The following is a 24,752-nucleotide window of genomic DNA, read 5'->3' as shown; positions in this document are numbered from 1 at the left end:
CATTATTATAAGGTATCCAGTTAGCCTTTGTAATTTGGGTTCTATAACTTACTAGCTGTGTGACCTTGGACATGTTATTTAATTTCTCTATGACTTAGTTGCTTCATCTGTAAAACCATAATAACAATATCTATCCCATTGCGTTATTGTGAGGATTCATGAGATAACCTATATAAGATGCATAGTATGATGCCTTGTTCATAGTAAAAGATCAAAAAGTAATAGATGATATTACCATGTCAAAAGAAAATGTATAAAAACTAGAGCTAGTATTTAGTAAGGATTTCATAGATTTGTATTTTAATCATCATATATTTGGAAAATTAGTCCTTCTTATATGTCTGAGGCATATTATTTACTCAGTCTGTAGAAAACTGTTGCTCTTTATAAAATTCAACGACCACTAAAAAAAATTCCTTGCTCCCAGGGATTAGAGAATCAAAGATTGAAAACCATATTCCTGTAACAATATTTTCTAGACTCAGGTTTTTTTCAAATTTTCACAGATTTCTCATACCCATAGTTTCCAGATTTTCAGATTTCATGGATCAGCAAAATTTCTAAAAACATATGGAGATCAACATATGATTCCCAGCTTTTTGTTTAGAAGATTAAGGGCATGAGAAACAAGCAAATAAACACATTTGGTATGTTAATATCTTCATTTAGTAAGAGAGGACATTTTAACAACAAAAAAGGTGTGAATGACCTAATCTCAAAAATGATCCTTGAATTAATTTAGCTTTATGAAATTCACTATATTGTCTTTATTTTTCTTATTTTACAACTTCCGATGAAAACTTCCCATGGCAGGGCATCAGTGGAGGGGTCAAGATTTGGAAACCAGTGCTCTGAACTGTCTAAGCACATTGTACATTGTAGTTTGAAAGAGGTGAATAAAAGAGCCGCTTTAGAGTTTCTCTTGTAAAACAGGTGACGTTTGATGGTTGACTAAGACCAGGGTTTTCAATTTTTGCTGCATATGAAAGTCACCTGGAGAACTTTTAAAACTCTTGAGGCCCAGGCCATAATCTCTATCAATTTCATCAGAAAAATAGAATCTCTAGGGGTGCGACCTAGAGCTCAGCATTTTAAAAAACTTTCCAGGAAATTCCAATGTGCAGCCAAGGTTGAGAACCAAAGCTAGAACCTCACTCCTCAAATCAACAGCATCAGCATCACCTGGGAGCTTATTAGAACTGCAGAATCACAGGCCCCACCCAGATTTACTGAATCAGAATCTGTATTTTGACAAGGTTTCCAGGTGATTTATTTGCATATTAAAGTTTGAGACTCCTAATAAAGTGAAAATTGACGCCACCATATTTTTGAAAGTATCATCCATTCTTCAAAACCTAACCAGCCCCACTCCCCTCCTCCGCAAAAATCAAGAGATCAAGAGATGACAGCCCACAAAGACAGAGGACTTTGTCCACAGTCTCATTGGCAAGGAGTGCTTTCTAGTTCAGTTGAAAGAAAACGGCATCTCAAATCCTGAAAAATGAATAATTTACTCCCTTCCATTAAGGCCCGCATCTTTACAGTAACCAGCTAGCCTGACCTATCTGATGTCCTAAGGCAATGGGTCCCAAATTTGGGTGTATATCAGAACTAAGTGAATAACTAATAAACAACAGAGGTCCAAGCTCCTGAAATAGGGTAGACTGGGTCTTTGTACTTTTACCAAGTTTCCCAAATAACTCAGATAACCTTCCAAAATTTGAGAACCACTGTCCTTAGACATAGGCTATTATGTTAAAAGAATTTTAGATCTTCTCCCCTTTTTTCAAAATCACAATACAGATTCCCTTCACTGTACAGATATACTGATGTTTCATACTACAGAATGCAGGCTTTTAACTCCACCTTGAGGAAGTTATTTAGATGACGGTAGATATCCCAATAAGATCTATAATTATAATCAATTTCCTATTTCAGAAGAATTGGTTAATTTTATGATACCTGAAATCCTATGAGAGAGAGAGAGGTAGAGGGGTGTTTGACCCCAAAGGATTTCTTTAAGTATGCATCACTTCCTACAGTGTGTAGAGATAGAATTAAAAAAAATTCTGGATTAAGCATTACAGTTGACTTTCTGGAATCTCCCAGTCAGAAAAACAGATCTGACTTCAGTTGTAGCCTCTCAAATAATTTTAGGGAGCTAGGACCATGGGCTGCCAACCTCTTAGGGTTTTTATGAACTTTACGATGTGTTGTTAAGTTTTGCTATGTGTGTCACAGATAAATGTTATCTTAACCTCATAGATGAGAAAACCAAGGCTTTTGAAAGCCTTGAAGTAATTAGAGCAAGGTTAGGAAAGAATAAAGAAGGATGAGGCTGAAAGAGGGAGACACTAGGAGAGCAACTGGGGAAGTCAATGCCCGATACACTTGAGTTTTTCAAGAATATTGAAAAAGGGCAGTTGTCGTCATTCCCTCCCTTGAACAATCCCAAGAGCTCTGGAACAAAGCAGCCAAAAGGCAAGCATGCATTTACTTGCCCTGTTCATAATGTGGAGTTGGTATCCCTGGAACCTCTATGGTATAATCTCATGGAATAGTGACTGGTCTGCTTTACTGAGGTTGCCCAACACCTCCTAGAACAGAGGTTCTTGACCTTGGCTGCACATTAGTATCACCTATGAAGCTGTAAAAACCCTGTTGCCATATTCTGCCCTTTGGAAGTTTAAATTAGAAGCTATGGTGGGGGAGTCACATCAATATTTTTTTATAATTGCTTTACATACTTTATAAGATTTAATCATCACAGTAATTTTAAAGGTTAAGTATACATACTTTTTTTTTACATATACATGTATCTATTCTTTTTCAAATTCTTTTCCCATTTAGGTTGTTACATAATATTGAGCAGAGTTCCCTGTGCTATACCCAGTAGGTCCTTGTTGGTTATCCATTTTAAGTATAGCAGTGTGTACATGTCAATCCCAGACTCCCTAACTATCCCTCCCCACCACCCTTCCCTGCTGGTAACCGTAAGTTCATTCTCTAAGTCCGTGAGTCTGTTTCTGTTTTGTAAATAAGTTCATTTGTAACATTTTTTTTAGATTCTGCATATAAGTGATAGCATACGATATTTCTCTTTCTCTGTCTGACTTACTTCACTCAGTGTGATAATCTCTAGGTCCATCCATGTTGCTGCAAATGGCATTAGTTCATTCTTGTTAATGGCTTAGTAATATTCCGTTGTATATATGTACCACATCTTCTTTATCCATTCATCTATCGATGGACACTTAGGTTGCTTACATGTCCTGGCTATTGCAAACAGTGCTGCAATGAACATTGGGGTGCATGTATCCTTTCAGACCATGTTCTTCTCTGGATATATGCCCTGGGGTGGGGTTGCAGGATCATATGGTAGCTCTTTTTAGTTTTTAAGGCGCCTCCATACTGTTCTCCACAGTGGCTGTACCAATTTACATTTCCACCAACAGTGTAGGAGGGTTCCCTTCTCTCCACATCCTCTCCAGCATTTATTGTTTGTGGATTTTTTTATGATAGCCATTCTGACTGGTGTGAGGTGATATCTCTTCGTAGTTTTGATTTGCATTTCTCTAATGATTAGTGATCACATCAATATTTTTAAACCTCCCCATGTTATTCCAGTCTGAAGACAAGTCTGAGAACTATTATCCTAGAAAATAGAGTGAGGAGGTGGGAGGAGAGTGGGATACTCTGCTGCTGGGTGGAACAATAGATCAGTGTAGAGGAGGAAAGTCTTAGTAGTTGCTGCAATCTCATACTATAGGCAAAGTGAGGGATAACAACACGATATGTTGTACTGGAAAGAACAAGATTTCATACACTTATAAAAGAGGTACAGTTGACCCGTGAACAATGTGGATTTGAACTGCACAGGTCCACCTAAACGTGGATATATTTCAATAGTAAATACTACAGGACTACACGCTCCATGGTTGGTTGAATCCATGGATGCTGAGGAACTGCAGATACGGAGGGTGGATTGTAAGTTATATGTGACTTAACCCCTGTGTTGTTCGAGGGTCAACTGTATTTTCCTTTCAGCTCAGTCACTACCAAGAGCAGTCCTGTGGCAGCAGCAGTAGCTATAATCTTCTCTCCCCTCAACACTTGTAAGCATCCCTAGTGCCCAAATTTTGGTCTTAATATTGTTCTATACCTAAAAAAGGAACCAGAAACTATTAGAGGATAGTTAATTCCATGTCCTTGGGCAGGATAAAATCAGTATAGGTCTGTAACACCCTGTTGTTGCTAGGAAGCAAAAATGATTTTAAAAATAGTAGGGGCAGTGCTAAAAGGAAAAAGAACTAGCTTAACCATTTGTCAGGTTGTGATCATTTATAGTAAAAATTATTAAGTAAAACATGTGCTTATAAAAGGCCATGATGCTCATAAGAAAAGAGTTAATATAAAGAAAATGTACAAAAATATAATTGTAATATCTAAGAAGGATGAATATTACCATGTACATTTAAATTTATTTACTTAAGTAGGAAAGTGCTTATATATAACTGTATAGATACAGATAGATATTTCGTGGGTTTTTGTTAAGTATATTTCTGTTCATAAAGTATAGATATGTGCCATTTTTAATGTGTGTAAGCCACAAATAATTAACACAACTTAGATACCAAATAGACCTAGAAATAGTAGAAACTATAACATGAATGGACAGGCCCCATCAGCATTTGTGGTCTTATGTAAAGTGAAGTAGAAGAGGAATCCTGCAGCTAACTAGCACCCGTTGCCACACACAATTTCCAATTAGAAAGATGATACAACCATTTATTCTAAAACAATAAGTTAACTGTCCTGAAGAAGAAATCTAAATTTTCAAACTCACGTTCCTGTCGCTCTAGTAGTGAAACCTCTTGGTGACCCAACTTATTATAAAACAATGCCAATCAGAAAGGCATATATTTCAAAATATGGAAACCAGGCCAGGTTAATATATCATAAAAATATTACAATGGGTCATGTACTGCCAGAGATTGAAAACAAATAAAAATTGAAGGATACCCCATCTTTTAACTTCTTTAATCAAAATCCATATGAAAAACAGAAACAAGGATCCTATGGTAGACAGAATAATGCCCCTCCCCCAAGGATGTTCCTGTCCTAATATCCAAAACCTGTGTATATGTTACCTTATGTGGCAAAGGAAATTTTGCAGATGTGATTAAATTAAGGATCTTGAGATGGGGAGATTATCCTGAGCTGGGTCCAATCTAAGAGAGAGGATCCTTATAAGAGAGCCGCAGGAGGGGGGATTCCCTGGTGGTCTAGTGGTTAGGGCTCCGTGCTTCCACTGAAGGGGGCACGGGTTCAATCCTTGGTCAGGGAACTAAGATCTCACAAGCCGTGCAGTGCAGCCAAAAAAAAAAAAAAAAAAAAAAGAGAGAGCGAGCGAGCGAGGCAGGTCAGAAGTGAGAGAAGATGCTGGCTATGTTGCTGGCTTTGAAGATGGAGGAAGGGAACTATGTGCCAAAGGATGTAGGCAGCCTCTGGAGGCTGGAAAGGCCAAGGAGTTGGATTCTTCCCCGGAGCCTCCAGAAGGGGCACAGCTCTATGGGCTCATTTTAGACCTCTGACTTGCAGAAGTGTAAGATAATAAATTTGTGTTGTTTTAAGTCACTAAATTTATGGTAATTTGTTAAAGCAGCAATAGGAAACCAATATCAGATCCCATGATTAAAAGTGAAAACTAGGTTATAAAAATATATTCAAGCTAGAGGATGGCAGCTTGAATTTAATTCATCTTGAACTTAGCAAGCAGTTCCCAAACCCAACCAAAATTAAGTGGTCAGCAATCCACTAAACCTACATTCCTAGCCTCTTGAGATGATTTTTCTTCTTTCCAGTCTGGTAAAATTATACACACACATATTTAAATTCCAGGACCATGTAAGGATAAGAATAAAAGTAGGGGTAAGAATGTAAACAAAATTAAATCTATGATATTAATAGCATTGTGCTCAGTTTTATTGTTAAAATATTAATCAGCTCTCTAATCAGTGTGGTGTTTTATGTATATATTTTCCTTTTTAAAATATTTAGAGCATTCAACAAAATCTGAAATGCTAGGCTTGTGATTAAGTTAAGTGTTTTAAAGCATTTGATTAAATTGCAATCAATGTTTAAATGGTTGACGAGACTTGTTTTGTTCATTTAATATGTATTTGATTTAGTGGTTGTATAAGTAGTGTGTGAATGTTTAAAGCAATCGTTCTGAAACTTAAACACGCATCAGAATCACCAGGAGGGCTTATTAGAACACAGCCAGTTGTGTTTCTGATTCAGTAGGTCTGGGTTGGGGCCCAGAAGAATTTGCATTTCTAACAAGCTGTCGGTACTGCTTATGCTGCTGATTTGGGGACCACACTTTGAGAACCACTGAGGAATGTTTGCTCTTTTTTTTTTTTATGTTTGCTCTTTTATGTTTATAGAAATACTAAATTCAGAAGATTAAGATATTGGACTGTAAACGAAGTACAACGAGTAGGGAGTATTTCTATAGCACAAAATGCCTCTTGGACATTAAAGCATCTATGAGCAAAGGGGAGTATGACAAAGCTTGATAGAAAATGTCACTTCAGTCGTTCAGCCACAGAAGCTGCAGGTGAAATGAATCGATATGGGGGAAGGAACAACTCCTAAGCTGTTTTCACATTGGAATCACTTGGGGAAGCAAAGATATTAAAGACCTTTAAATAGACAGTATTATTTTGTCAATAATGTTGCTTTCTGCTTTATGTTTATAAGTCATAGAGAAATCACCATTCTTATTTTTCTTCTTCCAGTCTACTAAAGATCTTAAAAAACAACGACTTTTCACTAGAAACAATGACAGACCTGTAACTCGGGCTGGACTTACAGGCCCATTAACAGTAATCTGGGCTTTCTGTAGCTCTCCAGCAATTTGACATCCCAGCTTTAAACACTGTAAGAGCTGTGTTATATGTGTTACAAATGAAAGGTTGACAAGTTAAAAATACTTTCTGGCTCTGTAATGACTTTTCATTTTGGTCTCTTTTCATTTCCATTGAATATATAAGAGTGCTGTTTGCCATCCGGTGGATTCCTGCAGCTTTGCAGACAATCTTAGGCATCTGTCAACAATGGTAGCAAAACAGCTTTTGCAAAATCCAAAGTATCCAAATTTAAAGTTTCTCACACATATCAATTTGCTCTGGATGTTTAATTACCAATATGAGGGTTTAAAAAAAATAGTTAACAAGTTAAAATATTTATTCAACTTGATTTTGCCTAAGTGTTTAAAATGTCATCTATTTTTCCCCCATCATCTCTTTTCCTACTCTTTAGAAAAAGGAGAAGCATGACATAGGACTTTAAATGGAAAGACAGTTCAAGAGATAAAATGTTAACACTGATTATTTCTGGATGATGGCAGTATTGGTGGTTCCAGCTATTTTTTAAATCTCTGTAGTATTTTCTACCAAAAGGAATATGACTGTAATAACCAGAAAAAAAACATATCATTCAAAAAAGGAAATTTCTCCCAAACATGATTTGGAAAGTAATTGAAAATGAAATAGGGCTTCCTAGAGTAATGGCTAATCCTTGGCCTTAATGAAGAAATGTGCAAGATGAGCCTGGAACATCTTGCCATATCAAAAAGCAATGGAGTTATAAAGACGAATAGAGTTATGTCAAAATGACCCAGTAGCCAACTTGAAGACAGATCACATTGGCCAAATATGGGACAATTTGAGCACCAATAAGAGTAATAACTGCAATGAATTGAAACCTTCAAATATATTAAAATGCATGAGTTTATGAAGATACTAAAAAACAGAGGGACATTGAGAAGAGTCATAGCAAGATCAATTTTCACTCAATTTAAAAGAGAACTTTCAATCAGTTTCTATGAACTCTGGTCAGAAAAGTCAGACTGTATAAAAATGGAACAAGAACTGCAATGAACATACAATGGAATATTACTCAGGCATAAAAAGAAATGAAATTGAGTTATTTGTAGTGAGGTGAATGGACCTAGAGACTGTCATACAGAGTGAAGTAAGTCAGAAAGAGAAAAACAAGTACCATATGCTAACACATATATATGGAATCTAAAAAAAAAAAATGGTTCTTAAGAACCTAGGGGCAGGACAGGAATAAAAACACAGACGTTTTAGAGAATGGACTTGAGGACACGGGGAAGGGGAAGGGGAAGCTGGAACGAAGTGAGAGAGCGGCATGGACATATATACACTACCAAATGTAAAATGGATAGCTAGTGGGAAGCAGCCACATAGCACAGGGAGATCAGCTCAGTGCTTTGTGTCCACCTAGAGGGGTGGGAGGGAGACGCAAGAGGAAGGAGATATGGGGATATATGTTTATGTATAGCTGATTCACTTTGTTATACAGCAGAAACTAACATACCATTGTAAAGCAATTATACTCTAATAAAGATGTTAAAAAAAAATGGAACAAGATAGCTCTGTATATAAAGAGCGCCCTGATACTGGATATTTTCATGCAGGCTCAAGAATGATTTTGAAGGAATGGTGTGGAAGAGGCATGAAAAGGATGGTTGATCTAAATAGCTCATAAAGATCTTTCAAACCTCAAGTTTCTATTATTCTTTAATATTTTTTCCCTTTGGTATGAAATCACAACTTGTTTAGGAATTAACTAAAACACCCAGAAAGCCAAAAGAAAACAAAGCAAAACATAACAATAAATACCATAAACAAAGTCTCCCATGGCTCCAGGAAGGTCTGACGCAGAGTCTGTGGTTGGGTAAACAGATACTAAAAACAAAGAAACAAACAAAACCCAAAACCCCAAACCCCAATAGTGTGCTGGGCCAGATCTTAAGAGCAAACATGGATATTGATGAGATGGGCAATCACAAAACAATCCTGATAATCTTAGAAAGAGTTGAGTAGTTCCTAAAATATTGGAACATGGTAGATGTGTTGCAAAAGCCAAAAGCAAACAGAAGTTGTATTCTCATAGGGTCCTCCCATTCATTCTTCCTTTTGTCCCCATCCTGCCTTGAATCACTGTGTGCCCCCTAAATTCCAGTTGGTTATCAATGACATCTCCAACCAGTTGAATAGCTAATTGGAAAACAGTGGGAGGAATTTCTGGTTGTGCACAACGACACCATTGAGAACCCTGTAATCATTTAAAAATGGGCATTTCCTATTTTTACTTTTTATGGAAGCAGGCCAAGGCCCTAGAGGAGACATAGACTTTATCCCCAACGTAAATTGGCCAAGGAATAAACTTGCTGACTGAGTCTCCCTCCGGGAGGGAGAATATTCCAGTGCTCTGATATCTCTACACAGGTTATAATTTTAGTTATATCAATATAAGAATGATGAGGAAACAAGATAATACCTTCAGCACACCTAAGTAGGCTCCTCTCAAATGGGCTAAGGTTGGAAGAAGCCCAGGGATGTTGAATGAAATTGCCACATGCAAGTTATTTAGGAAGGCAGAAGCCTTTTGACTTATATGTTAGTTCCTAGTTTTGAAGACCTCAGAGATAAATGGGTAGGGCATAATGGCATTCAGAATGACCTCCTCAAAACGTGCCATATGAATTTCAGTGTTGGGTCAGCATAAGCTGACTAGGAGATCACAAAGATGGCCAGAATTGAATCAGAGCTTGTCCTGAGATTGAGTTAGGCCATAACTTGATTCAACTAACATTACTTGAATTTCTTCTGTGGGCCTGTCCTTTAAAAGCACTATCTGATTTATCCTCATATAAACTCATTGAGATACGTATTTGTATCTCCAATTTACAACTGAGAAACCTAAGTTTCAGAAGCAACTGGTCCAAACCACAGGGCCAATGTGGTATGAGCTGTGACTTGAATTGAAGCCCAACCCTGCTTCAAAGCCCCTACTCTTTACGCTGTGGCAAACTGCCTCTGAACTATGACTGTATCATATTTCATGTTGTGAACAACTGGCTTTTGTTACCATTTACCCAAGGACCTACAACTGCCATGCTGCTAGTTTCTTGGTGGCCTCTGTAAAGATTCTTGGAGATATCGTATTTCCTATTAGATACAAATTTATTAGTACCTAATCAGGTACGTATTTCCCATTAGGTGCCAATATTTTACAACATTTTACCAAGAAACCTAAGTAGGATTACCTTTTTTAGTCTTAATATCATTGGTATAAATATCTTAAGAACTGTATTCCAGCTTTTCAAAACATTCCTTTCAATATAACAATAGTTCACTCCTAGTCTTTTTTTTTTTCCCACTGCTACTCTTAAGAACTGTGTTTCATCCAGAAATCCCTTTATAACTTCCATTATTTGAGCTATCAGAATGACAATGATTTGAAACCCTTCCATGTTGCTTCAGGGGCATGTGGATATGTGCTTGTGTAGTGGGTTGAATGGTGTCCCCCAAATTCTTATCTACTGGGAAACTCAGAATGAGGCCTTGTTTGGAAGTAGGGTCTTTGCAGATGTAATTAGTCAAGATGAGGTCATACTGGAGTAGGGTGGGCCCCTAATCCAATGACCGTTGTTCTTCTTAGAAGAGGAGAGGATACACAGAGATATACAGAGAAGGTAAAGGTGGAGGCAGAGATTGGAGTGATGCAGCTACAAACCAAGGAATGCCGAAGATTGCTGAGAGCCACCAGAAGCTAGGAAGGAGCAAGGAAGGATTCTTTCCTAGAGCCTTCAGGGAGAGCATGGCCTTGCTGACACATGGATTTGGGGCTTCTAGCCGCCAGAACTTTGAGAGAATAGATCTGTGTTGTTTTTAAGCTACCAAGTTTGTGGTAATATGTATGGCAGCCCTAGGAAACTAACACAGTGGTTTATGCTGATTTTCTTTTCTACTGGTTTTACACTGGCGGAAAACACTTCAGCGATCAGTCCCATAAGTAAGTTACATCTATAGGGGACGTAATTAGAGTAGAACAATGTTACATTATTTGGTTTTATATGGTGCCTTTCATGCACATGGTTCCTGAAGCTGTTTTACTAAGTACTGTATTAAAGTGAAAATGACTGTGAAGCTATTATGCACCTTTCAATAGTGGACTCAGAGCATTAGGCATGAACAGCTGTCATTATGGAAGAAACAGAAAGCCTTGAAACTGGAGTGAAAATGTCCCACTACTGTTGCTAAGTTTCATCCTTTTTTTTTTTCTTAATGGTAATACTTTTTTTTTATATCTTTATTGGAGTATAATTGCTTTACAATGGTGTGTTAGTTTCTGCTTTATAACAAAGTGAATCAGCTATACATATACATATATCCCCATATGTCCTCCCTCCTTGCGTCTCCCTCCCACCCTCCCTATCCCACGCCGCTAGGTGGTCACAAAGCACCGAGCTGATCTCCCTGTGCTATGCGGCTGGTTCCCACTAGCTATCTATTTTACATTTGGTAGTGTATATATGTCCATGCCACTCTCTCACTTTGTCCCAGCTTACCGTTCCCCCTCCCCATGTCCTCAAGTCCATTCTCTAGTAGGTCTGCGTCTTTATTCCCGCCTTGCCCCTAGGTTCTTCATGACCATTTTTTTTTTTTTTAGATTCCATATATATGTGTTAGCATACATCCGTTTTTAAACTTCCAAAGAATAAGTGATCTGAGTCATGCTAAACTGTCACTTCTGGTGTCACATCTAAAAAGACAAGCCCAGAGTGAGGAAAAAAATAGAATATCCAACTCTTAACCCCAGTAGAGCACCGGAGAATTGACAAAATCTGAAAACACCCTCAAATCTGAAGTAAATTTAACTGAATATATATGTATGTCTTTTGTGTCTTCTGATATGTTAGGGTGTGGAAAAGAGTCGCCGAGAGAGACTTTTCTAAAGAGGGAAGCGAGCAATGGTTCATTTTCTCCAATGGGAGCCTGGCCCTACAGGGATCCACAGTGAACTGAGGAAACAATTCAAATCTTAGGGCTGTCTTCCCATGAGTGTAGGATACACTCCCTTACTAGTTACATTATATCTAGCAAAATCCAGAAGAGAGATGATAGCCCAGTTGTGCAAAAAAAAGAGCTAACATAGCAGTCCTGAGATGGCTGTCTTCAAAAGGCCTGCTTACAAGGTTGGCCCTTAGCTGGCGCTTGGACTTTGGGAGGGTCTCCGCCACTCCTAGAAATAAGGATGGCTCACTACCTAAACTGTTTGTATAAACGCTACAGATTATGCTGAACACCCGCTTTCCTTCTGGGAGCCTAGAATTTGGCTTCACGCTAGGCAGAGGGTGCCTATGTGAGCAGCTCCCAGTAAAAATCTTATGCACTGAGTCTCTAATGGGCTTCCCTGGAAGACAACATTTCACACATGTTGCCACAACTGATTGCTGGAGGAATTAAGCATGTCCTGTGTGATCCCACAGGGAGAAGACCCTTGCAAGCTTGTGCCTGGTCTCCCCTGGACTTGGCCCCCTGTGCCTTTTCTCTTTGCTGGTTTTGCTTTGTATCCTTTTTTTATAATGAATCTTAGCCATGACCATATGCTGAGTCCTGTGAATCCTCCTAATGAATCATTGAACCGGGGGTGGTCTTGGGGGCCCTGACATACCAACTCCTCCACAATATCAGTTGACAGCTCCATCTCAGTGCTCCCCTTCACTCCCCACCAGTACCCTCAGATTACACGATACTCAACTGAGACTTAGCTAAGGAGAATTCCCCTACTATATTTTGAAGAGTGAACAGGTTTTATTATCGTAATCAAGTAAGAAAAGCGAATACCTTTTATTTTGAATGTGTATTTAGGTCTTTTACTCCTTGATCTGGTTTTTCCTTCCTTTGGTGGCCAAGACAGGACCAACTTGTAAGCGTACATTGTTTTTTTTTTTTTTTTTTGGCCGTGTTGGGTCTTCGTTTCTGTGCGAGGGCTTTCTCTAGTTGCGGCAAGCGGGTGACACTCTTAATCGCGGTGCGCGGGCCTTTCACTGTCGCGGCCTCTCTTGTTGCGGAGCACAGGCTCCAGACGCTCAGGCTCAGTAGTTGTGGCTCACGGGTCTAGTTGCTCCGTGGCATGTGGGATCTTCCCAGACCAGGGCACGAACCCGTGTCCCCTGCATTGGCAGGCAGATTCTCAACCACTGCGCCACCAGGGAAGCCCACGTACATTTTTTTTTAATTTGCAAGTTTAAAGTATGTTTCTTTGCAGATGTAAAAACATTGCCGGCTGTCCTTCTGTTCCTGAGTGCATCAAGTTTGCTCTTGCCTTAAGCTTTTTTTTTTTTTTTTAATTTATTTATTTTATTTTATTTATTTTTTATTTTTGGCTGCGTTGGGTCTTCGTTGCTGCGTGCGGGCTTTCTCTAGTTGCGGCGAGTGGGGGCTACTCTTCATTGTGGTGCATGGGCCTCTCACTGCAGTGGCTTCTCTTGTTGCGGAGCATGGGCTCTAGGTGCACAGGCTTCAGTAGTTGTGGCACATGGGCTCAGTAGTTGTGGCTCATGGGCTCTAGAGCGCAGGCTCAGTAGTTGTGGTGCACGGGCTTAGTTGCTCCGCGGCATGTGGGATCTTCCTGGACCAGGGCTTGAACCCGTGTCCCCTGCATTGGCAGGCAGATTCTTAACCACTGCGCCACTGGGGAAGCCCACCTTAAGCTTTTGTACCAGCAGCTCTTTTTGTCTGAGATGCTTTTCCCACAGCTTGGCATTCCTGGCTCTGTATTTTCAGTGAGCTCTCCACTTCACTGTCACCTCCTCAGAGAGGCCTTCCCTGACCACCCAATCTAAAGGCGCCCCCAACTCCACCCACAGATCACCCTGCTTTGACTTCATCATAACACTTATTTCAACCTCCTATTGTATTCCTGCTTTATTTTTTGTTTAGTCAAAGTCTCCTCCCTCTGGAATATAATTTCCACTTGAAAAAGTATTTTGTTTGATTTGATCACCGTTTTATTCTCAGTGCTAAAATCCTGGAAGAAAAACTAGGCATTCAGTAAATATTTTTGAATAAATGAATAATTAAGTCATTTGACTAAATAAGTGACATTTTGGAAACTGCATTTAACAGGTTTCAGGAGAATGGCCCAATTTGGTTTTTTTGTTTTTTTTCTGTTGCCACATTCAGTGTATTCCCCATCCAGTTCTTTTTTCACCAATGGGTAGTCGCTTTTTTTTTTAATTAATTAATTAATTAATTTATTTATTTATTTTGGCAATGCCACGCGGCATGTGAGATCTTAGTTCCCCAACCAGGGATCGAACCCGTGCCCCCTGCATTGGAAGCACGGCATCTTAACCACTGGACCACCAGGGAAGCCTTGGGTAGTCACTTTTCTTTTTCCACCAGGCCCCCAAAGCAGCGAGACAGGCAGACAGAGAAGCAACGCCGTCAATCAGTGTCAAGTGTGCACTTTTCTCTTGATTCAAAAGGGCCAGCACTATCATTTAAACATCATCCAATCTCTTTGCATCTTACAGAGTTTAAGGTCTACAAAAAGCAAGGAGGCAATTGCTATGGATTGTACCGTACATATCGGCAGAGTAGATGTCATTAAGATTCACTTCCTTGCTTCTCCTGTTCAATTACTTCTGTGCAAGGCAGTGGATTTCTCTTGTCTTCTTCAGTTTAGATTTACTGAATTTCTGAATCTCAGCCATATCTTGTTTGTCAGAGATTTTGGCATATTAAGCAGGAATGGGATGCACAAAAGAAAGTCATGTTTCCACAATAGCTACTCTAACCCCTTTTCTGACATCCCCATCTACCATTCCAGCCTCTTCTGATATTGTACTAACCTTATTTACCTTGTACCCTAACGATTTCCTCCTGTCCCTCCCTAACTGCACCTGTCCTCAAGGTTCAGCCTTCTGGAATTCTCACACAGTGAGACTCTGCAGCTCATTTTCTACCACTGAGTTTATACTTCTATTTCTCCAGCTATCAACTTTACCCAAATTCTACCCAAAATCTCCAGTGGCTCATGGACATTTGTACATGGAGGTTCAACGTTTAATGCAATATGTCCAATACCTAGTCTATCACCTTCTTCCCGAAGCAGAAACTCCTTTCATTTTCCTGCTTCTTCTAATATATACATATATTTTAAGAATAACAAATCTGAAACCATTTTGCCTGCACTATCAGTGTACCCTTCACATTCAGTCATCATGAAACCATATACATATCTTACTAGCTGTCCCTTCTTTACTAACACACTAGCATAGATTGACAGCACAACAGCCAGGATTACTACACAACCTCCCAATTCGGGGTCTCTCAAAGTGTGGTCCAGCCCCCCTTGCAGCAGAATCACTTGAGGAGCTTGTTAAAATATAGATTCCCAGACACCAACTGAACCCTAACCTGCAAAATTAGAATTCCTGAGTGTGGGGCGTAGAATTTTGCATTTTAACAGGTTCCTCAACATAATTCTCAATCTAGCTTTAGAACCCTTGGAATTCTCTCTCTACCTCCTATCTCTACCCACATCCAAATTACTGTGCATCTGTCTACACATAGTTTACACTGGGACACACCTCTGTTTAAGGACTATGACTTTAATACGTTTGCTTACATTTGAGAATATAAAGTGGACCTTCGACCTTGGAACTCCCTCATTTTATAGAAAAGGAAACTAAGATCCAGAGAAATTTTCACCCATGGAGGTCACAGAGTAGGTAAGTGGCAAAGCTTGGACTAGATCTCAAGTCTTTTGATTTCCAAGCCACGCAGAAAAGAGTTAACATAGCAGTCCTGTCCGCTGTCCTTTGAAAGACCTGAGCGTAAGATTGGCCCTTGTATGGTGTCTGGGAGCTTCAGTTTGGGGAGGGTTTCCACCATTCCCAGGACTGATAAGAGTAACTCCCTGTGCCTAAAATGTTTTTTGTAAACAATATGGTTTAAAATGAACACCTGCTTTCCTTCTGGGAGTCTGGAATTTGGGTACATGTCAAACAGAGCATGCTATGTGACCATCCCCCAATAAAAAGCCTGGGTACTGAGTCTCTAAGGAGCATCCCTGATGGATAACATTTTACACATGTTGTCACAACTCCTTACTAAGGGAATTAAGTGCATCCTGAGTGACTCCACTGGGAGAGGACTCTTGGGAGCTTGTACCTGGTTTCCTTCAGATTTCTCCTCACGTGCCTTTTCCCTGTGTTGATTGTGCTTCGTATACTTTCACTGTAATGAATCATAGCCACGAGTCTGACTATATGCTGAGTCCTGTGAACCGTCCTAGTGAATCATCAAACATGGGGGTGATCTTGGGCACCTTGCAGCACACAAGCCAATGTTTTCCATAACTCATTTCACTGCCACTCTCATTGACTGTATAAAAGAGACGGTAGGGGTAAACCAAAACAGCATGGCCTTAAAAAAACAGCATGATTTAAATGCTGACTTAGCCACTAAGCTCCATTACTTCTCTGAGTCATGGTTTCATCATCTATAAAATAATTGGGCCAATAATACTTGCTTTGTAAGTTTTCTTTTTTTTTTGGCTGCGCTGCATGGCTTGTGGGATCTTAGTTCCCCTACCAGGGGTTGAGCCTGTGCCCCCTGCAGTGGAAGCACAGAATCTTAACCTCTGGACCGCCAGGGACGTCCCTTGTAAGGTTTTTACAAAGATTTAGTGATAATAGTACAAGAGGTCCATAGTATACACCCTTTAAGAAGGAGCTATGATTATTTTCCTTCGAGTCTTTTGGATAAGATGGAATGACCAGAAGGAATTCTATGGATCCAATTTTATGTATCCATGTAACAATGGAATTAATTATATGGACTAAAAAGTCCCAATCATATTGGGACTTGTGAGCAGATTATTTTTCCTAGGATCTGTGTAGAGCTCCTCTAACTAAGGACTTGCAGTGCGAATTGTGTGGAGAGCAAGCATGGAAAAGAATATGTTTTTACTCATCCTCGGCTTTCAACCCGTGCTTGGCTATTCGTCTCTTGCTTTTGGGGTCCTGCCTACTCCACTGATTTCTGGGCCCTGACCTCTTTCTGGCTGCCAGTGCGCACTCCTTAGCTCTTTGTTGGATGTTCATCTGTTCCTCCAGCTGTACCTTCTTCCAACCACGAGTTCACACATGACTCATTCACCATCATTCACTTAGTCCTATATAGAGGATCCCCACTGAAACTTCCTTCCTGGCTGTGGCCCTGGCTTCAACCCCTAACCAGCTTGTAATATTTGCTCTTGAATAAAGTATATTTCACTTTTGTGGAAACAGTTATTAGGCAAATATAATTCCAGCCAGTGGCAGCATATTTGGAAGAAAAACTCATTTATGTTTATTTATTCTTTTTGTCCCTTGCATCCAGAAGATGAACACAACACTTCTTAATACTAACATTGTCCCATCTGAAATAACGTAACTAAAAGGTTTAAAGATGAGTTATTTCAAATCTCTTCAGCAATTCAAATGAGGTGGATTCTTTAGTATATACTAGGGTACCTGCCATAAAAAGCAGCCAGTGTCTGCAAGGAGTTGCTTTATGGCACATCGTTTTCAGAAAATAATCATTAGTCTTAGATAGCAAAGGCGAAATATTTAAACAGACATTTGCTCTATATTTCTCAATCAGACATGATACAATAGTGAGGGCACTGCATGGGGAGTCAGGGGGCCTATGTTTCAGTCTCTAACTATAGTTTAGTGGTTAAGAGCCTTTTCCCACCTCCACTTTCATCTAGGTAGGGCTGAGCTAATAGTACTTGCCGATAGAATGTGAGTGGAAGTGATTGTGCCACTTCCCTGCTAATGTGGCTTTAAAGCAAGCATCCTGTCTCCATGCTCTCTTCCCCTAGCTCCTGGCTGGATGCTGACACCCAGGATAACCTTGGAGGCCACATGTTGAAGATGGTAGAGCCATTCTCATCCAGAGTTCCTGAATGACCACACAAATAATCAGTCCTTCTGTCTTATCAGTCAGGAACATTTGCACTATGTTAAGCCATTGACATTTTGAGATTTTTGTGTTATAGAAGCTAGTATGTCCCTAATTAAGTTGTTTCACTTCTTTATGCCAATATATTTGGGTTGTTATAAGGATTAAATGAGTGAGAACAATGCCTGACACAGAATAAATGTTCAATAAATGTTAGCTATTATTATCACTACCTGCTCTGATGCTAGCAGGTTATGGGTCATTGAACATGTTAGTTTCCCTGGACCTCCATTTCTTCAACTGTAAAACATAAGAGTCATGCTTGGACTTCCCTGGTGGCGCAGTGGTTAAGAATCCGCCTGCCAACACAGGGGACACGGGTTTGAGTCCTGGTCCGGGAAGATCCCACATGCCGCGGAGCAACTAAGCCCGTGCACCACAACTACTGAGCCTGCGCTCTAGACCCCGCAAGCCACAACTACTGAGCCCGCATGCCACAACTACTGAAGCCTGCGCGCCTAGAGCCCGTGCTCCGCAGCAAGAGAAACCACCGCAATGAGAAGCCTGCACACCGCAACGAAGAGTAGCCCCCGCTCGCCACAACTAGAGAAAGCCTGCGTGCAGCAACGAAGACCCAACACAGCCAAAAATAAATAAATAATTGATTAATTAATTTTTTAAAATGTCATGCTTGATGACCAAATTTCCCAAAGTTTGAAATTTTATAATCAGAAACCTCTTCAAATTGCTAAGAAAAAAAATTATCTTAACGCATGGAAAGTGGCCAGAGGATGAGGGAGAGGCATTCAGAACATCAGGTAAAGAGGGAAAGAAGGAAAACAGAGAACAGTCCAAAGGATGCCGAGAGGGAAAACCACTATTTAAAGAGAAGCATATTTTCTTTTTGACATTTATCCATCAATTCTGAAATAAGCTTCAAAGAGAAGATTTACAAACCGTGCTGTGTCCATGAGACTTTCATTCACACCCAAATGAATATCTTGTGTGGTAAGAAAACAAGGGTGTCCTCCCAGAAGTGCAAAGCCTACAGTAAAAGAGAGAGGAAAAAGGCATTTTGAAAAAAAGAAAGTAGCAAACAAAATTATGAGCAATCAGCACCATCTCAATTGAAAAGTCAAAATCTTTCAATCTCACCAGCCTCTCTGATAGGGAGTTCCCAGGGAAAGCATAATGAGGAACGGAGAGAAGTAGATGAAATTTTCTGTACCAGCACTTAACTCTCCTTCAGATGTGTGCCCATTTCTCCACCCTCTTGTTCAGATCTGGGCAATATGGGGCATGTTCTCATTTGGAGACTATACCTCATTTTTATTCTTTAAAATATATAATGATGTCCACCAGGAAAATGGGAAAATAAACTGTAGTATGGGATATCATGGATTACAATGGAATACTATTCAGTAATTCAGTATTCAGTAATACTATTCAGTAATACTATTCAGTAGTAATACTATTCAGTAATAAACTGTAGTATGGGATATCATGGATTACAATGGAATACTATTCAGTATTCAGTAATAAAAAGGAATGCACTACTATACACACAACATGGATGAATCTCACAAACATTATGCTGAATGAAAGAAGCTGGACACAAAAGAGTACATAATGTATAATTCCATTTATATGAAGTTCTAGAATGGGCAAAACTAACATAGAGTGGCTGAAATTAAAACACTAGTTGCTTCTGGAGAGGCTGATTGGCTGGGAAGGAGCATTGGTGAACTTTCTGGGGTTACAGGAATACTTTATACCTTGACAGAGTTTGTACGTTACATACCCATATACATGAGTATATGTATTCTTCAACACTTATTGAACTGTACACTTAAGATCTGTGCATCTTCCTGTATATAGATTATGGGTTAATTTTTTTAAATAAATTAATTTTATTTATTTATTTTTGGCTGCATTGGGTCTTCGTTGCTGTGCGTGGGCTTTCTCTAGTTGTGGCGAGCAGGGGCTTCTCTTCATTGCGGTGCATGGGCTTCTCATTGCAGTGACTTCTCTTGTTGCGGAGCACAGGCTCTAGGTGCGCGGGCTTCAGTACTTGTGGCACGTGAGCTCAGTAGTTGTGGCTCGTGGGCTCTAGAGCGCAGGCTCAGTAGTTGTGGTGCACGGGCTTAGCTGCTCCGTGGCATGTGGGATCTTCCCGGACCAGGGCTTGAACCCGCGTCCCCTGCATTGGCAGGCAGATTCTTAAGCACTGCACCACCAGGGAAGCCCAAGCCCTTAATTTTTTAAAAATTGAAAATAAAGTGAGTATTGAAATGGCAATTTCAGGTCACTAAAAGTCAGCAAGATCAGAAGGTCATTCAACTGTTGTGTTTATCCTCCAACCAAGACAGGGCTAAGCACCACTCGCATATTGCCCTCACCACTTTTCAACCCTCCATGGGATGTGAGATTATTGCAGACATCTGAGCAGATGAGGATGGCTCCTTCCCCACCCTCATAGCACACTCCATTGGTCTGGGGAGGATGACACAGAGAGGGGCCTGCCCCAAGCCATAGCTAAACTCTGTGGTAACAAGGAGAGCCCTTATACCACATACCCTGAGACAAAATTATGGGAAATGGTGACATCCAATCAGAACTTTACTTTCTCATTTGAGACAGGTTCAATAGGCAGGCTTTCTTAGATATACAATGTAAAGGCAAATAAGTATAATTACAAGATAGAGACTTGTCTGAGGAATTTTGCAAACATTACTTTTTTCCTCCTTATTGTAATATACCTACTTTGTCTTTTGGGAAATATGCAACAGTCACAATTTTCTAATCCTACTTGTTTCCCATGAGAAAGGAGGAAATCATTAATCTCATGGTGAGTTGGGGGACAAAGAGTTTTAGACTCATGAAGGGGAATTTGACCCAAAGTCTCATGAAACAGCCCACTGAAAGCTTAATGCAATTTGAGTAATGCAGTTTGAATATGGATAGGTGATATTAACAAATGATATTAACAAATCATTTTTATTAGGTGTGATAATGATATTGTAGCTATACAGAAAATATTCTTATTTATTTGAACTATGCATACTGATATATTTTGAGGTAAAATTTCATTGTAGCTTTAATTTACTTTAAAGTATTTCACTAACTGGGACTTCTCTGGCAGTCCAGTGATTAAGACTCCACGCTTCCACTGCAGGGGGCACGGGTTCGATCCCTGATTGGGGAACTAAGATCCCGCATGCCATGCTGCGTGGCCAAAAAAAAAAAAAAAATTTCACTAACAAAAATGAACATATAAATCAAAGAAGGCAACATATTAACAGTTGATTGATGTAAGGGGTATTGGGGTGCTCATTATGCTAATCTTTCTACTTTCTGTTCATTTGAAAACTTTCCTAAGTAAAACAACAACAAAAAATCCACGACAAAACAATTGTTCTCATTTCTGTTACTACATTTAAAAAATAATTATATTCTACCTATTTCATACTTAAAAGTATTCTCTTAAAAACTGCCCTGACCAAATGGTTTTTTAGCTACAGGCCACTATGTTCTGACTCTAGCAATGACTAGTCACAGAGCACTACCAGGTGCTGGCACTTCAGAAACTTTCTTCCATTGAATCCTTCACTCTGACAAAGAGCATATTAGATATTATTATAAGAATTTTATAGACAGGAGTTTTGAGAGTCAAAGAGTCCAAAAACTTGTTCAAGATTGTTTTTAAGAACCTAGAGCTTTCTCCTAGGAGAGCCAGCCCCTAAGCCAACTTACATTGGGATCTACAGAGACAGGACAACATAGTGGAACTGGATTCAGTCTTCATCTGAAAATCAGGCAGTTTGCCTAGAGCCCTAAGATCCCTTGCAGATCTGATGTGCAACATCCCAGGTAGAATGAGAGAACATGAAACACACAAACAGTCCTACTTGCTATGGGCCTTGTAATAAAGAATCTGACTCTATTTATGATGTTTGATTGCTACCCACCATCACTCTCCCTTCTCCTCCTGCCCTGTGCACGGGCATCTTCACCCCAGCCTCACCCCACAACCACAATAAAAGCACAAGCCATATAATTTTCCTGCTCTCTAATGCCACTTTGGGACCAATTTTGGAGCTAGCCCTACTCTCCTCAGAAAGCCACATTATGTGAATAATAAACCTTTTCATACCCTCTTGGTGCAAGTATGTTATCCTCACTGTCAACAATCAAACCAGATTTTGGTGGCAGGCACATCTTGTCTCTGTGGAGTGACCACAACAGGTCCTAGCCTCATGGTATGGTTCTAAAATTTATTCATTCATTCTAAAAGTATGTGCCTGGTGCTGTTCTAGGCACTGTGAAAAGCATTGTAAACAACAAGGTACAAGTCCCTGCCTACTTGGAACTTTCATTCTAATGGGGGAGAGATAGATAATAAACTGAATGAGTAAATTAAATATCTTGTGTGTTAGATGTTGACAAGTGCTACATGAAAAATAGAGCAGGGAGGGAGGATAGGGAATGTAAGGAATAGGAGTTATAATTTTAACGTGGTCAAGGAAGCCACGTTGAAACATACAAGACAGTGGGAAGAGCATGTCTTGAGGTCCTGAGGAAGGGTCATGACTGGTGGATTCACGGCACAACAACAAAGTTAGTGTGGAAGGTATAGAGTGTGCGAGGAGGAGAGTAATAGTTGGTGAGGCTGCAGAAGGAAGGTGGGGAGGAAGCGACAGCTTTGACTTTTGTCTGAGTAAGATGGGAAGCCATCAGAGGGTTGGAGCAGAGGATGACATGATTGGACGTATGTTTTAATAGAACATCCATAGTGGGGCAAGGGCAGGAGCAGGGAGACCAGTCAGGAGACTTGCAAAAATCTGGCTGAGAATTGATAGCTTGGACCAGCATAGTAACCACTGAAGCAATGAGAAAATGATTGGATTCTTGATATATTTTGAAAGTAGAGCCAGCACTCGGTTGATAACCTTACTTCCCACCTCAATGAAAAAAAATGGTAACAGAGAACTTCCAGATTCCATCACCCCATTTCCGTACTTGTCAGCATCTGTACCCATATATTCTGCTTCCCTTCCTGTTCAGCATAGATGAACTTTCCATACCCCATGTATGAACTAGAAGCCATGCCCCCTCACCTACTCAAGAATGTTGCTCTACCAACTCTTCCCTTTCTCTCTTACATTACCTGCATCTTGAATAGGCTATTCTAATTTTTTCACTCATTAATTTAAAAAATGCAAACTTTCTCTTGTCCCTATTTCCCCTGCCGGTATCCATTTAATTCTTTGCTCTCTTTGCAGCCAAACTCTTGTTTTTTCTTTCTCTCTCCAGTTCCTCTTGTCTCATTTCCTTCAAATCTATTCCCATAAGTCTTTGGCCCCCCAACATGGCACCAAAACTCCCCTCACCAGGGTTACCAATGACTTTCACATTGCTACATCTAGTGGCCATTTCAGTTCTTATTTTTCTTGACCTTGGAGCAATTAACAAAGTTGTTCACCGCCTTGTCCTTGATAAACTTTCTTCGCACACCATCCAGGACACCACACACTCTTGCTTTTACGTCTACCTTGGCAGTTGCTCGTTCTCAATCGCCATTGCTGGTTCTTTCTCTTTTCCTTTACCTCTTAATGTCGATGTTCCCCAGGGCTAGTCCTTGGTCCTCTCCTCTCCATCTACACTCATTTCCATTATAATTGTATCTGGTCCCATAGCCTTAAATACCATCTGTATGCTGATGACTCCCAAGTATTCTAGGTCAAATTTCACTCCCCTACTCCAAACTAATATCCAGCTGCCTCTTCAACATCTTTGCTTGTGTGTCTAAAAGACATCTCAAACTCAATACTTCCAAAACTGGACTCTTGATTTTCCCCTCCATCCTGCCTGACCTGCTCTTTCCTGCTCCATCTTGCTCACAGTTGCTCAGACAGAAACCTTGAAGTCATCCTTGATGCCTCTCTCTTACCTGATACATCAGGAATCTTGTTGGCTCTCCCTTCGAAACATATCCCTAATCTGGCCCTCCTACCCCTTCCTCTGCCACCACCCTGGCCCCAGCCTCTATGTACTATAGCTACCTAGTGACAGCTTTCCCTGCTTCTATCTCATCTGCACCCCCAGCCCCGAAGTTTATTTTCAACAGAGCAGTCAGAGAGATCCATTTAAAATGCAAGTTAGATCACATTCCTCCTCTGTTCAAAACCCTCCAAAGATTTCCCTATTGTACTCAGAGTAAAAGGCAAAGTCCAAATAATGGAGTACATGTTTCTCCCTCACTTTCAGGCAGTCTTCTCCTTGCTGAGAGCGCTTATCACCTTCCAAAGTGATATATCATCCACTTAAAATGTATTATGTCTATTGTTTATTGTCTGTGTACCAACTAGAATGTCAGCTCCATGAAGGCAGGGATTTACCTCTCTTTTTTTCACTGATATATCAATCTCAGGAACCTAGAATAAATACTGGTACATAGTAAGTATTCAAGAAATACTTACTGAACAAATGCAGGAAGGATTTTGACTCTGGAGAGAGGACCCATTCTTTTCACTTGCAAACATCTCCTAATTTTGTTAATGGAATTTTCTATTACGTGTGAAGTGAGCTAATGCGATTTAGTGACGATTATAATCACTAATCACTCTTGAGCCCTTAATCTATTTCTAAACAGGGAAAGTCACCTAAACAAAAATGAATACTGCACATTCATCAAGAAAGTATTTGCGGTGCACCTACTATGTGCCTGGCACAGGGATGAATGCCATTGAGGGTTGGGGACTGTGGAGGAAGATTTCAGAGAAAGTTTAAGGCCTCCTGGCAAGTCTGCTTGAAGTCATACTCTTACTTTGACTAGAAGTCATTTTGCTGTGACAACCCAGGATTTGTCTGTTGCCTTTTCATTTTTCTCTTTGTGCTATAACGAAGATT

The 24,752-nt window shown here is 40.0% G+C and overlaps 2 protein-coding genes across 4 annotated transcripts in view; one reads left to right on the top strand and one right to left on the bottom strand.

Annotated features, from left to right (window-relative positions):
- The window catches only part of OTC (ornithine transcarbamylase), a 57,553-nt gene that overhangs the window by 18,472 nt on the left and 14,329 nt on the right, over positions 1–24,752 (bottom strand). For both annotated transcript variants that reach the window (XM_082378228.1, XM_082378229.1), the window contains exon 4: positions 18,801–18,888. In XM_082378228.1, the coding sequence (XP_082234354.1) occupies positions 18,801–18,888 (88 nt within the window). The remainder of the gene's footprint in view (positions 1–18,800; positions 18,889–24,752) is intronic.
- The window catches only part of LOC309621152 (ferritin light chain-like), a 177,531-nt gene that overhangs the window by 147,924 nt on the left and 4,855 nt on the right, over positions 1–24,752 (top strand). Inside the window, exon 3 of one of the 2 annotated variants that reach the window (XR_014239767.1) lies at positions 17,764–18,793. The exons of the other annotated variant lie outside the window; for it this stretch is intronic. The gene's annotated coding sequence lies outside the window, so the exon portion shown is untranslated. Of the gene's footprint in view, positions 1–17,763; positions 18,794–24,752 lie in introns of those variants that run through there. 2 annotated transcript variants of the gene reach the window in all.

This window comes from Balaenoptera borealis, assembly GCF_965194805.1.
Source record: "Balaenoptera borealis genome assembly, chromosome: X".
Lineage (NCBI taxonomy): Eukaryota > Metazoa > Chordata > Mammalia > Artiodactyla > Balaenopteridae > Balaenoptera > Balaenoptera borealis.
The sequence above is the reverse complement of the archived record's forward strand: the minus strand, read 5'-3'. Positions and strand labels throughout refer to the sequence as shown.